At 35.4% G+C, this 15836-nt stretch overlaps 1 protein-coding gene across 1 annotated transcript; it reads left to right on the top strand.

The window, feature by feature from the left end:
- Positions 1–12671: 12671 nt before the first annotated feature.
- LOC101207653 (50S ribosomal protein L27) lies at positions 12672–15731 on the top strand. Its single transcript, XM_004139123.3, has 4 exons — positions 12672–12827; positions 14620–14728; positions 14823–14947; positions 15064–15731. Exons 2-4 carry the CDS (start codon positions 14644–14646, stop codon positions 15298–15300), a joined length of 447 nt encoding a protein of 148 aa, XP_004139171.1. The 5' UTR covers positions 12672–12827; positions 14620–14643; the 3' UTR covers positions 15301–15731.
- Positions 15732–15836: the final 105 nt, after the last annotated feature.

The following is a 15836-nucleotide window of genomic DNA, read 5'->3' as shown; positions in this document are numbered from 1 at the left end:
TGGAGAATTGCTTTCCATTATCCGTCACGATTCGATGTGGAATACCGTATCGATAGATGATGTGTGTTCGAATAAAGTCTGCCACGTTCTCCTTCTTGGCTTCTCTCAATGAAATGGCCTCAGCCCATTGAAAAATAGTCTGTTGCTGCTAGGATATAAGAATGTCCTGCTGATGATTTTGGTGTAATGGGGCCAACCAGATCGAGTCCCCAAGCCTCAAAAGGCCAAGAAGCCACAGTTGGATGAAGAGGTTCTGGAGGTTGGTGTATGAAGTTTGCATGGTATTGACAAGGCTCACACTTCTTCACATAGTCTATTGAATCTTGGATCATCTTAGGCCAGTAGTAGCCCATTCTTCTTAGCTGGAATTGAAGCTTTGGTCCCGATTGATGTGCTCCACAAACACCTGCATGTACTTCCTTTAGAGCTTTTACCGAATCTTCCTTTCCGAGACATCGAAGGAAGAGCCCTTCAAGAGAACGGCGATATAAAGTTCCCTTGTAATAAATGAAGTGTGCTGCCCTTCTTCGTATCTCAATTTTATGACGAGAATCCTTTGGAAGCTTTCCATGTTCAAGATACTCTATGATGGGTTGACGCCAATCTTCTTCATCAATCAAATAGGATGTTGCCATGTTCACTTCCTGACATTCAGGCCTAACTGGGGGTATAATCCATCGTTGACAAAGTGGTATGTTCAGAGTTACATCATCTGGCATGGTCAAGGCCGTGGCTAAATTTGCCAATGCATCCGCTCTCTTATTTTCTACTCTAGGGACATGTTCTAACATCACATTATCAAACTTTTCCATCAATTGTCGAGCATAAGCAAAATATGGCTTCAAGTCTTCATGTTTCACGTCATATTGAAGCGAGAGTTGATTGATTATCAATTTTGAATCACCATAGACCTCTATGAATGACACTCCGATTTCTAATGCTATTTGAAGGCCAATTATCAAAGCCTGATATTCAGCCACATTGTTTGAACACAATTCGGAAAGTGCAAAGCTAAGGCAACATATGCTCTCAGGAGAAATGAGGACAATGCCTGCCCCCGCACCACTTCTTCGAGCTGCACCATCGAAGTACATAGTCCAAGGTTCCATAACTTCTGTGAAGAAAACCTCATCGTCTGGTAGGTCATCACATAACTTCCAATCCGAAGGAATTGGGTGGTCTGCTAAAAAGTCTGCTAGCGCTTGTCCTTTTATCGCCTTTTGGGGAATATAGACAATGTCATATTGTTGGAGTAGAACCGCCCATTTGGCTAAGCGTCCAGATGATTGGCCTGGATAGAACATACTTTATAGGGTCTGCTTTTGCCACTAGATGAACCGTGAAGGCCTGCATATAATGCCTCAACTTATCAATGGCAAAGAAAAGTGCAAGACACATCTTTTCGATAGGAGAATAGTTAACTTCAGCCCCAATTAATGTTCTGCTTAGATAGTAGAGAGAACGCTCCTTTCCCTTTACCTCTTCTTGTGCCAGTAATGCTCCTAAGGACCTTTCTTGTGCAGCAATGTACAATATTAGTGGTTTGTCAGGTACTGGAGCTCCCAGCACTGGGGGAGTAAGCAAGTATTTCTTTATGCTATCAAAAGCGTTCTGACAAGCTTCATCCCACACAAAATTTTCTCCTTTTCTCATCAACTTTTGAAAAGGTTGACACCGACCGGCCAAGTTAGAGATGAACCTTCGGATGTAAGCCAGTCCCTTGGAGACTTCTTAGGTCATGCAAACTTTTAGGTCTTGACATCTTCTGAATGGCATCAATCTTGGACTGGTCTATTTCGATCCCTCGATGCCTTACAATGAAGCCAAGAAATTTTCCTGAAGTTACACCAAACGCACACTTGAGAGGGTTCATCCTTAGCTGATATTTTCGCAAGCGATCAAACACGACTTTTAGATCCTTCAAATGGTCTTGTCGTCTCTTTGTTTTGACTACAAGATCATCAACATAACATTCAACATACCTGTGCAACATATCATCAAACACTTTCTGCATGGCACGTTGATAAGTAGCGCCGGCATTTTTCAATCCAAAGGGCATCACCTTGTAACAGTATATTCCCTTTGGAGTTCTGAAAGCTGTCATTTCTTCATCTGAGAGGGCCATCCGTATTTGATTATATCCAGACGACCCATCCATAAATGACAACGCCTCGTGTCCAGTAGTTGCATCAACCATGATTTCGGTGATGGGCAAGGGAAAATCATCTTTAGGGCATGCATTATTCAGATCGCGAAAGTCTACACAAACGCGAAGTTGTCCATTTTTTTTTCTAACAGGGACAATGTTTGCTATCCACGTTGGATATTTGACCTCGCGAATGAATCCTGCTTCGATCAACTTGTTGACTTCCACCTCGATTTGAGGGATAAGCTCCGGTCGAAAACGTCGTTGTGCTTGTTTAATCGGTCGATATCCGGGTTTAATTGCAAGATGATGGACTGCTACTTTTGGGTCAAGTCCTGGCATCTCCTTGTACGACCACGCAAAGATGTCCCTGTATTCGGTGAGCAAACTCATATATTTATCCACCTCTTCATTAGAGAGGGACGCACTAATGAAAGTCGGACGTGGTTCCTCTATTGTACCAAGGTTCACCTCTTTTAGCTCGTCTACAGTAGATTGACCACCATCCTCTAAACTTTGTGGGGCATTTTCTGCGTCTTCTTCATGAGTTCCAGTCTCTGATTCTCAATAATGGTGATGTGATGACATGAAGTTTCACATTCCCCTTGTTCCGACCCTTCTTTTTCAGGATTCGTTAGTATAACATCATGTCTTTTTACCTTTAACGAACCTTGACTTGTATTGAGAGTAACAAAAGTTTTTCTTTTCATGCGAGAAGGAACGTTGCTATGAATTTCTCCATTTTCCTTTGTCTCGCAAGGAAACTTCTTACTACGATAATTATCGACATCTGTATGCTTAATTCGACGCCAAACTTTCACACGAGACATTGGTTCCTTCTTCTTTGTATCTATGTTGGAATCAATGTTGTCGTGTGATCCTTTATCCCCGAGATGATTAAAAATCGGAGCACGGGGTGCTTGTACATTTTTCTTTTTAGACACACCCTAGCCTTTCAAAGGCTGATGGTCTTGTAGTTGTCAAGGCATGGCATGTGCTTTCTTCTTCCTTTATGGGAGTCGTAGTTAGCCTTCGAAAGACCGGAATGTCTCTCAAGGTTTGGTACTGACTGGAGCCTTTCTCTTTCTGCCTTTGTCATGCTTAGCCTTTCAAATACTACGGGACGTGCAACAGATGGTCTAATTCGATCAAATACTGAGATTCTCTGATTATCACCTTCTTTTACGTCAGTATTGTCATCCTCCTCTATAGTTATATGATTGATGTCAACACACTTTTTCCTTCCCCTTTTTTAGTTATACGGATCGGTTCTGGCGACTTGTATCCGAGTCCTTTTCTCGACACGGGTATAGAATGTCCTTCCCGTAGAAGCTTCTTTTGAGTTGAGGAGAGTTCAGGTCGGTCATGAATTTCCAAGCTTTTAAACTCGGTGTGAGCTGTGAAGTCATAACCTGCTTTCGCGCATCAATTTGTAAGCCCTTGGGGTCGAATCCGTCTTTCGTTCGCCTTTGGGGCAAGTTTGCTTCCACCAGATCTACCTTTACCTCTTGCTTCGCTATCTTAGTTAGTGGTGTAGTGAAGCTTTCTTTTATGATTTCGATGTCACCAACTTTCAAACCTTTTGGAGACTCCATGAATGGTGATTCGCGCTTTCTTGCGCCTTGACAGAGGGACATAACGCAAAACTGGTGTGTTTTTGCAGGCATTTTCATCCTTCAAGATCATACCCTTTGTGTTGCTAGTGTAATGCTTCACCCTTTCCAGAGTTAAAGGTTCTCGCACTTTCATGTGGTTCTGTGGTTGCGAGTGATTTCAATTGTGAATTATCTTCTCCTTTTTGTAAGAGGGGTTTCTGCAGGCAAAACTTCTAAAATATTATTATTCTTTGAATAAAACTTTGCATCTGCGAAGTGAGACTCAGCTTCTGAGAATGGATTAGAGTCGGCTTCAACCTTCTTTTACACCGTCCTGATATAAAATTTGAAGCACTGATGCAGTGTTGAAGTTACTACTGTTTCCGTTTCCATGAATCCAAGGACGCCCTAGTAACAACTTGTAAGTAGTCCTTGAGTCTATGACATGAAACAATGCACTGGCCTTTAGGTCGTCGCCAATTATGAGTTCTAACCGTATCATGCCTATTGCTCTTTGGCTACCTTGGTTAAAACCTTGAATTACTTAGCTTGCTATTGTGAGAGCTCGTCCATCAAGATGCCTAATTGCCACATAGTCGACTTTGGCATTATGTTGACAGAGCTGAGCCATTATCAATGAGGATTCGATTCGATCTCTCTGTTCTCGAACGTATCCAGAAACATACAAAGGTCTATTATGAAGTTTAGATCCCAACAACAAATCCTCATCTGAGAAGTCTATAGACATACAATAAGAACCTACCTCTCATATGTCATGAGTCGGAGTACTCGAAGTTGATGCTCTTGTGTTTTGTTGAATTTAGCAATGCATCAATAAGGATGGTTTTGGTCTCTTGAGGAAGTGATAATAGATCCTCTACATTAAACCTTGAAAGGTCTTTTGATACTCCCTCTCCTTCTAGTGATCTTGGAGGGATTATTTCTTCCTCCGTTGTGTTGATAGCATGACACGCAACGACTTCTGGGTCTTCATCCTGATGATCACAAAGGAAGCTTTTTGGAAGGAAGTCTGCCAAGGTCACTAAGCGTTGAGGTCGAGAGAAATTCATGTCTTCATTATGTACGAGCTTAAGCTTATGAGTCTTCTTCTTTTTCTTATTCTTTTGAGTCTTATTTCCTCTTCTATAGTTTTGGTAAGAGCGAGACTCTCTTTGGGTCGGGATCGACTGTCTTTTCTTTCGGTGGGTCACCACTATCCACCCTTCATCGTCTTCTTCAATTGGTCTTTTCTCTCCTTGAGGATCCTCGTATGAGATTTCCTGAAAGAATTGGACAACTATAGGCTCAAAGGTCCCGAACTGGACCAAGCTTTTCCTTTGCTCAAAAATCAATCTCGACGAAGAAGCCTCAGACATTATCGTCACTTCAGCGTGGTTTGTTTGAGCTACTTCCTCCAAATCTAGCTCAATCCTTTTCTCACGAGCCAACCTTAGAATTAGCTCCTTCAGCACGAAGCATTTCTCTACTGGATGACTGATGACCCGATGATACTTGCAGTAATTGGGATCATCTACCTTTCCTGCTTGCTCAGGTCGTTTACATTCTGGCAGCTGGATCAGCTGCTTCTCTAGTAGTTGCTCTAGCATGTCAGCGATATCTGAATCAGGAAATGGGTAAACTTTTTCCTGCCTTTCTTTTAAAGTCAGACGTCGCCTTTCGCTTCCATCATCCTTCTTTTCAACCCTCGCTTCCTTTCCTTTGGAGAATTTCAGCGGGGTTGTGTTTACGACCATAGATTCTTTCGTGGTGCTTTTCACTATCTTTTCAACACCTCTCATCTCTTTCTTATCTTTCTTTACTTCAGGAACAAGAAAATCTTTAGTTCCTCTACTGGCGATGCTCAACTCCATATCATGAGCTCGAGTTGCCAGTTCTTCAAATGTGCGGGGCTTTATTCCCTGCAAAATGTAGAGGAGTCCCCAGTGCATGCCTTGGGTGCACATTTCTACAGCCGACAGTTCGGTGAGCCGATCTTTACAGTCAAGACTTAGAGCTCTCCATCTATTGATGTAGTCGATGACTGGTTCTCCCTTTCTTTGTTTCGTATTTGTAAGCTCCATCATGCTTACAGTACGCCTGGTGCTGTAGAAGCGATTGAGAAACTCCTTTTCTAGTTGTTCCCAACTCTCAATGCTTTCTGGCTCCAGATCAGTATACCATTCAAAAGCATTTCCTTTCAAGCTTCGAACAAATTGTCTGACTAGTTGATCTCCTCTTGATCCTGCATTCTCACATGTTTCGACGAAGTGAGCAACGTGCTGTTTTGGATTGCCCTTTCCGTCAAACTGCTGGAATTTTGGAGGCTGATATCCAAGCGGCATTCTCAAGTTGTCGATTCTTTTGGTGTATGGTTTAGAGTACATGAAAGAAGTCTGAGATGGGCCTCCATATTGTGCTCTGATGGAGCTTGTGATCATATCTTGTAATTGTTGAACCGAGAGAGAAGCCACAGAAGTTGATTGTTGTTGTGGCTGATTTTCTTGTACCACGTTCTTCCCTTTGTCATCAACTTTAACGACAGGAGTTTGACTCGATTCAGCAGTTTCACGAGTCTGCATCTGCTCCTTTAAAGCTGCAATTTCGTGGTCTCGTTCATCAACAACCTTCATCAGGAGATTAATTTTTCTCTCCATCTCCGCCATGGCAGTCTCGACTGCTACATCAGCCATCATGACGGACATCACATCTGGGTGTGCTTCTTTCAGTGACCTGCTAGAGGCAGAATCATAATCATTATATAGAGGATTTTCCTTGATGACAATTCCAGCTTTAGGAGATTCCATCAATTGCTTCAGGATGCTCTGCGCGATGGCGGAACCTTGGTCTTGCCCTTGGATGATCCCCTTGGAACGACTACGGGTGATAGGTCCCGTGTAGGTGTCGCTTGCAGCTGAAGATTTGGATGCAGCTTTCTTTGATGCCATTGATTTGCTTGTAGATCTAGATGATGAGAGAGAGATGAGAGGTAGAGATGGTCCCACTGGGCGTGCCAATTTGTTCGCACGAGATTTCCGGAGAAATTTAATTCGTGGACTTGAACTTGGGTTGATGTTGTATTTTTGTTGATTTGATGCGATGCGGTTCAATCTCTAGAATTTGATCCTCTGATTCTCTCTCAACTGTATGTCTACGCTTGATTTGGAGGAAGCGGAGCACGTGATGTTCTTGAAGTTTGTTGAACGTCTACGCTTGATTTGGAGAAGCGGAGCACGTGATGTTCTTGAAGTTTGTTGAATGCTTTACGCTTGATTTGAGGAAGCGGAGCACGTGATGTTCTTGAAGTTGGTTGAATGCTTACGCTTGATTTGAGGAAGCGGAGCACGTGATGTTCTTGAAGTTGGAGTCTTGGAAGAAAGTTTGTATCTTCAAAACAGCTTCAATCTTCGAGGATGGTCAACTTCAGAAGTTAGGGAGTCTTCTAGCTTTTGGAAGAATTCTCTCTGGATCTTCTAGAGTCAAAATTTTCCAACCTCTACAAATGAGGAGAATTCCTCTATTTATAGAGTTCACTGGTGGGCTTTATGGGTTTGAACCTGGTTGGTCCATGGACCAGACCCATGGGCTCAACCATATGGACTTAGGTTATATTTAGTCTTTGGGCTCAATTAAGCTTATTTTTTTTTGGCTTAATTGAACTTAGTCCAAGTAAATAATATTTAATTGAACTAAAATGATTAACTTAATCCAACGATTAATATGAAAACATGTGGCATTCTTAGAATGACCAATTTATTTATTTTAACTCTTTAATTTGGAGCATGTGTCAATTTTAATTAGTCCCAAATTTAATTATTTGTACTTTTCATCATTAACTTAATAAATGATGTGGCAACTTGTGATTGGTCTCAAAATTTCTTATTCAACATATATATATATATATATATTGCCCTAACAATTTCCCTCTATATATATATCAACAACAATTTTATATATCAAAGAAAAAGAAAAAAGAAATTCTATTATATTTTTAATAGTGTCTACTCTAAATCTCTAGGCTTGTCTTTTTCTATATGAAAAGAGGATAGAATATTTGAAGTTTCTATTTAATCCATATTTTATCTAATAAGATAGACATAACTCTTTACAAATTATCACAAAATGTAGAAAGAGGAAGTATTTAATTAAGAACTTCCACATAGGTTTCTTTTCTAATATATATATATATATATATATATTTAATCAACAATATCAACTATGTTGTTGTTTTTAAAACTTAATTATGAAACATTGAAGAAACATCAATTTTTTCACCATATCATTGAGCTAAAAAATTGGTCATGAGATAGATAATAATAATAATAAAAACTTGAGACATTTTTGCTCAATCTTTGAAACTACGATCAAACCATTTTGTTTCTTTTTTATTTTAAAAAACATATGGAATTAGGGAATTCAAAATTATTTCATAACCTTCTTAATTAATCGATTTTTTATGATTAGATTATTTAATAACTCAATATAATCTTACTACTTACCATATCATTACAAAGTCTCATTTCAAATTGGTGTATATATATATATCCTATATTAAAATTCCATTAATTTTTTTTAATCTTTTCTTTTCACATCTTATATAAAGTGTGGACGAAAACTCTATATATAATAAAAAAATGGTAATTAATAATCCAACAAAATTAATGTATAAACATGTTTTACCTTGTTATTCAATTTCACATTAGGCCCAAATGTGTAGCTCTCGATCTAGAGCTCATTAGTGTATGGCTTTATTATAAATTTATTGATGCCTAATTTTCCACCATTGACAGCTATATATATTTTAGTTAAACAAAAGAGTTGAACTAATTCTTGCTTTCCAATAGTTCTTTTGAATAATAAAAACATTTTGTTCAAATATTTTCAAGAATAAATTATTGTATGAGAGAATTCTTCAAAGAAAGAAACAAATAATGAGAGCATGCATCCACCTCCAATTCACATTTGACAAATAACAAGTTTCATCTCAAACAGAGAAACTTAAAATAAATTATTGAAATTGACTTGGGAAAATTAGCAATTGAAAATATTATTATTTATATATATGGATTGTGTATGACAATCTTTCAAGGATTATTATAGTAAATAAATAAACAATACTTATCAACTTATTTGTTAAGAAAATATATATTTTTTCATTCAAAACATGGTGGTTGAAAGAGTTAAACTATTCATTCCATGTTTGCAATGGAGTTGGGTCATAACACTATCAACCACATATATGTCAAAGTGGGTAGAGAATTGATATTCTATACATATTTGATATCGATATACATTTAAATGTGTGACACATCCGTGTCAAATATGTGAAATAGAGTATTTGTCTAATTTTTTTAAATTTTAATACGTGTATTTTTTCAGATATATGAAGAGGTGGATATGTTAATAAGTTTTTTTTATAGATGTTTGGGATCGATTTTTACCCTAAAACTCTTAACTCGCTTAGTTATTTCATAAAATTATTATTATTACAAGCAAACGAATTGAAAAATAACTATTTTACTCAATGAAAATAAATATTTTAAACATTAAATAATTAAAAGAAAAATAAACCCTAAAACCATATTTTTTCATAAACCATATTTTTTCGTGTATCCCCTTCAAGGTTAATCATCAAATTCTTTCATAAACTCAACCTCCTTCATGGTTGAAGGATAAATTAAAGTATTTTTATGTTGTTAATTTGATATTTTATGCATTTGTAGATTACATTTAGTATCTAAGAAAAACATATTCTTAGACGTACCTGTTGAATAAGAAATTTTGACAAATTAAATTCAGTCACATCGTCATCACATCAAATATTGTGATAATTATATTTTTGATTGAGTTTGGATAATTAAGCTTACTCAATTCAACTCAATTCAAGTCTAACAAGCAGATGGGTCCAAGCCCAAGCCCAAGCCTAAGCTCAATAATGCAAATGAGCCTAAGTCCAAGTCCGAACCCAACAAGCAGATGAACTCAAACCCAATAGACAAATAGATCCAAGTCCAAGCCCATCAAGTAAATGGGTCCAAGCCCACCTAAAGCTACCCATGAAAATTCTCTATAAATAAAGGCATGCCCATTCATTCTTGGGTTCTTGGGTTAAAAGAAAAATTAAAGCTCTGGAGTAATGAAGCTCTAAAGAATTGAAGAATCAAACTTCTACAAGCTCTCAAGACGTGCAAGTTCATATCAACCTCGATATCAACAACTTCTGAAAGATTGAAGATTTAGAAGATTAAACTTTCCTTAGATTCCAAAAGATCGAAGTTCAAATCGACTTGCAACTATAATATCCTGAAGATCGAAAATCAAGAAGTTCTAAGTTTTTACTTGTATTAGAGAGAAAGCATCAAATGAGTAAATACTAGAGACTATATCCACAATATTCATCAATATATCAAAGTTCAATTCCACGAATTACATTTATTCGAAATCTTGTGTAAACATTATCTATATCTTAGTTTTTCAGAAATAAAAAAATCATTATATTTGATCATATTTGATTATATTTGTATGGCATATATGTATCGTGTTTGTGCTTCGTTAGTGGTAAATATATAACAAATAAATTTAAAGTATTATACTGCAGTATACTACAATAATGTAAAAAGAATACGTAGATATAAGTCATATGTCAGAGTTTATCAACAATAGATGATCATATCTTACTTGGAGTCAACACTATCAATAAAACTGTTTATCATTAATAATTTTGTTATATTCACAAATTATTTATACGATTAAGTTGTTAAAAAGGTAATTCATTACCGTTACTTTCTAAAATCGAAACAATTAATGCAATGTAATAAATATTACTTCGGTTGTGTAATTCCATATCTATTCAATTTTAATCGACCCTCAAATATATATCGAATTTTTGGCTTTGTACTTTGAATCAAATTTTAATTTAATTCCTCGAAATTAATTTTAGTGTTTGTGTTACACGTTTAGCCAACCCTTCTAGAGGATAATATATAATACCATATATATATATATATATATATATAAGTTTTGTTTACTTTATCTTTTCCAACTTTTCATCACAAAATAACAATAATTAGCATAATCGATCATTTACCAAAACACAGCATACATAGATGGTTTCTTCTTTAGATTCTTTTTGTCGAGAGATTTAGGGTTACAATAATGTCCCCATCAATTAGCAAAATTTGGAAAGTGACACTTCATGATTTTGGATTTTTCTCATACATTATTTCATATTATATGTGAATACAACTCTATGTCACATGTGAGCAATACAAAAAGGCAGATTGACTATTAGGTTTTGGTTTTAGGTTACAATAATGTTTTGAAAAATGTGAATTGGATAAAAAAATATTTCTAGTAATTAAATTAAGATTTTTAAATTTGTATATACATTAGGGTTAGTTGAATAATAATGACAAAAAAGCCTAAAATAATATTATATATATATCACAATAAAATAATTGCATATATGGTGAAAAAAAATAGTAAAAGACAAATACCCACATCTAACTATCATTTCAGACGTTTCTCATCACATTTTTTAAATTAAAAACTACCACTAATAGCATTTACCAGTGATAATAACTATCACCAATATCATCCATCTCACTTGTAATTGGTATTAGTGACATATGTTATCACAAATAGCTTTCAACTTGAGAAATGATTATTTCACACACTTTCCATTTTCTCACGTTTAAGGTTATCGCATAGCTTTTATCAGTTGTTATCACTGATAGTTACTGTCAGTGATAACTTGTCACCATTATAAGTATTTTCTTCTTTAGTTTTCTTAAATTGAAAGTTATCATCATCATTGATAGTAATTGATAGTTGTTATACGTTGTTATTGCGGATAGATGCTATCAATGAAAGCTTTTAATTTGACAAAAATGTTAACAGTTGCTATAATTGATAACAACTATCAGTTATAGCTTTTATCTAGTCACTAAAAGGTAGAGTAACTTTCAATTTGAGAAATATAATATCAATTGCTATAGATAGCAACTATCGTTGATAACTATATATCAATGATAACTTTTAATTTGAAAAATGTGGTATCAGTTTTTATTAGCAATGATGCTATTGATCATGATACCTACTATAAGTAATTTAATTTCTATATTGTTATTAACGTAAAATGATATCACTAACATTATCTATCAATGATTTGCATTAGAAGAATACCATTGATAACAACTATAAGAATATTTTTTTAAGGGATATCTCTTTGGCAAACATATCAATTTTGAACTAACTAAAGTTTAATTAGACTATCAATTGATATTTTTTATAGCTACTATCAATGATATTCTTTCAAATGTTATCACTAATAATATCTATAAGTGATTGCAGCAGAAGGATATCACTAATAGCATTTATAAGTAATATCCTTGATAGGCTTAATATATGAATGATATCAAGGTAATGCTACTATAAAGTGATATTATGGTTGTTTGTTTTTAGCATAAATGACAAAGAAAATATATTAAATTAGTATGTTATTGACATTATCTTTGAATCACTAATAACATGTTATACCTATGATAACTTCTATCGCTAATGGTATAAATCAAATTAATTTAGTTATAACTTTTGTTGAAATAGATTATTGGTTTCATGTTGTGCTATCAATATTTATATCATTTATAAATTTAAAGTTTAAGTTATGAGTAGCAAATTCATGAAAAAGGCATTGACATATAAGAGATCGTAGAAAGAAACTGAAAGGAAAAATTTACGACATGACGAATAAAAGATTTCCAATTTTGCAAATATTGTTTCCTTTATACTATATTTATTTTCTAATGTTTTCTTATACCATTGGGCTGCAATTCCCCTTTCTTTTTTAAATGGGCTACATAATTTACCTCTTAATTCTCAGCCCATGACCAGCCCGTTATAGAAGCCCACTTGCAACCTATCAAAAAATTTAAATTAAAAATTAAAAAAACCCTAACCATCGGCGTTGTTCATCTTCTCACCTGCGATTCACAAACGGTCACCACCACCGTCCTCCTTCATTCGGCGATTCACGAACCACACCACCACCTTCAGTTTTTTCGCTGCCTCCGTCGCGGCCGCCGTTCAAGGTTTGTCTTTTCATTTCTGTCTTCATTTCCATAACTTATTTGTTTCAACTTCAATTTTCTAGTTAAAATTTAATTTAAGTTTGATTTAGAAATATGTTCAACTAAATTTGCATCTTGACAATTAACACAAAGCTTTTTTTTTTTAGTAGATTACATTTCTATCCTAGTTTTTTTGGAGATTAGTGTATCACTGTCATCGTATCTCTACCTTATATCAGTGTCAACACTTTTTAGTTTTCAAATCTAGAAAACATTTTTTTAAATAAATATTTTCACCAAAACCTTGATGAAGGTCTATAGTGATCATGATTTTTTTAGTTTTTCCATTCACTAGTTACACGGGTTTGGATTCATTTCTCACCAAAATTTTTACATTTAGATTAGAATCAGGGAAGTCCCTGTTGACTATGTCAAATGTCATCTCTGTGGTCAAGTTAAATTATTCTATCTTTTTCCTTCAATTTCCATTCATCAATAGATTTGTTAGCAATGGGGAAGGTTTCTAGTATTTGCCTGCCGTTATCAAGGTTGATTGAAATTCCATATTAGTGTACAGGAGGAATGAGGATGTATTTGAGTACTTTTAAATGCACTCTACCTGCAATCTTACTTGCATACAGATAAGACTGATAAGTGATAACTGATAGGTTTGTTGTCATTGTCGGATTTGGCATCGCTTTCTTCGATGCAAATTTAAGTTTCATTGAGTCTATCATAAAAGATCAATTTTCAATAAAGTCATGGAACTCTGTCGGGTTAGGTTATGTTCGATGATGCTCTATGAGTTTTTTAGAATTTCAACTGTGTAGAAAACTTATTTTTTCTCTTAACTGGTGACTACTAGCTGTCTTTTCTAGTCAGCTTAGGGCTATTTTTTGCTTTAGTGTAAGATCCACTTCTTGAAAGGAAGTAAGAACCCCCTGTTAGTTTTGAGCTGATTATTAACTTCTGTAAGTTCAGTCTTGATTTCCACTTTCGTAGAACCTTTTTAAGTTCACTGTCATGGAATTAAGGCCCCATTTTGAAAAAAAAAAAACAAAATGGTTATCAAATGTGGCCCAAGTTCTTTTGATTTTTGAAATCCTCCAATTTTGTTGTTTCATAATAGTTAATAGTGTTTTCCATTAAGAAAAGAAATAGATCTAATAATGCCTAGTGATTATTGTATGATAGAACCTAAACAACTAGAACATTGTCCAAATATTATTCTTACTCAACAGTCAAGCCTACAGCCAGAAAACAATGGTATCTTCCTCTCTTCCCACTCTCTCTATATATAATCAATTCTAATAATTTTTACAACTCAAGGGCACAATTCTACAACCTATATAACAACTCCTGTTCAAATAAGTTAGTTACATAATCAATTCAAATTGCCTACTCTTTGGATAATTACTCTTATGAATTTAATAATTATTTTACTTGTTTGGTAAGCAAATTTTTTTCTTCTTTAATTTTATTATATAAATTGTTGTGTGCTTTTGCTAGGCATTGGTTGAAGCATTTGAATGGAAATCTACACTTTCACTTTGGTTTGCAATATCCGTGTCTGTTTCTTGAATTTGAGTTGTTAACCATGAAGGATTTAAATGATGTAACCTTTTGAAAAAGTTGTTGGAGGTTTGTTACAAAGTTTTTCGATATTAATAGTTGGCCATGGCCTGTTATTAGAATATGCAGGTAGCTTCTTGAACTAGATTATGTAATATATGGTAGATTTATATTGGAAGTTGTTCATTTGATCTTGTTGAACTATGTTTTACATGTGTTAAGTATCTTGTGACATTTTCAGGATAAACTACATATACATACAACCATGCTTAATATTGCGACCACGTTTTGCAAGCGACTGAATGTCAAGGATTTGGTGACCAATGTTCCTGTCTATAGCAGTTTTAGTGGTAAGAATGGTTCATCCAGAACATGTTGTGTACTTATCATGCTAATTTGTCTTCATATTTTGGTGATTACATTGTTTGTTGAATCTAATCTCAGATGGAGCTACTGCTGGATTAAACTTATTATTCAGACGTTGGGCTACCAAAAAGACAGCTGGATCAACAAAAAATGGACGAGACTCGAATCCCAAGTATCTTGGTGTAAAGAAATTTGGTGGGGAGGTGAGTGGCAGGACAAACAAAAATCACATTGTCATAAAACTTGCACTGAAATTTCTATTTATTGAAGCGGTTTTGTTGTTAACTTATTTACGGAGAGTTATTCCTTCTGGATACAGAGAGTTATTCCCGGTAACATTATTGTTCGTCAACGGGGCACTCGGTTTCATCCTGGAGATTATGTTGGAATAGGGAAGGATCACACTCTTTTTGCCCTTAAAGAAGGCAATGTCAAGTTTGAAAAGAACAAGCTGAGCGGGCGTAAGTGGGTACACGTTATACCGAAGGAAGGGCACGTTCTTCATCCTGTTTATGAAACTACTTCTACTTCTCTACAATTGAAGACAGCAGCATAATCTTTGGTGCTCGGTTGATGAACATGATCGGCAATGGTACAAATTTTCCTGTTGTTTGTCATGGTCCACACCAAATTTTAACCAAACTCGATCGCCTCGGGAGGAGGGGATGTAGGCAGTCTCTTTAAGCGCCTGTTTTTAATGTTTTATTATTTCTTTTTCTGGAAAGGCTATTGGATGTCACTTTAACCAATATGGATACGATGGACGTCCGCTTCTAGCTCGACCCGCTTAAAAATCTGATGGTGAAGAGAGAAATTTCCATTGTAATTAAGTTGCCTCTTTTTTAAGCAAGTGAAGATGTGCGAAGAATTATAGGTGTACTCCGAGTGAATTTCAGGCCCTCTTTTAACCTCCTCCCCTAGCAAGGAATATTTTCTCTATTGACATTTCAAATAGTTGGTTTAATAATATTTTCTCTATTGACATTAGTCTTTACAAATCAATCTTCTGATAGCAACAAAATTTATGTGTATATATATGTAGTTCTTCTCTCTTGAATAACATTGGTGTATAGCAATATTAAAGAAGCAATC

Source organism: Cucumis sativus, chromosome 2 (genome assembly GCF_000004075.3).
Source record: "Cucumis sativus cultivar 9930 chromosome 2, Cucumber_9930_V3, whole genome shotgun sequence".
In the NCBI taxonomy this organism is placed as follows: Eukaryota; Viridiplantae; Streptophyta; class Magnoliopsida; order Cucurbitales; family Cucurbitaceae; genus Cucumis; species Cucumis sativus.
The sequence above is the reverse complement of the archived record's forward strand: the minus strand, read 5'-3'. Positions and strand labels throughout refer to the sequence as shown.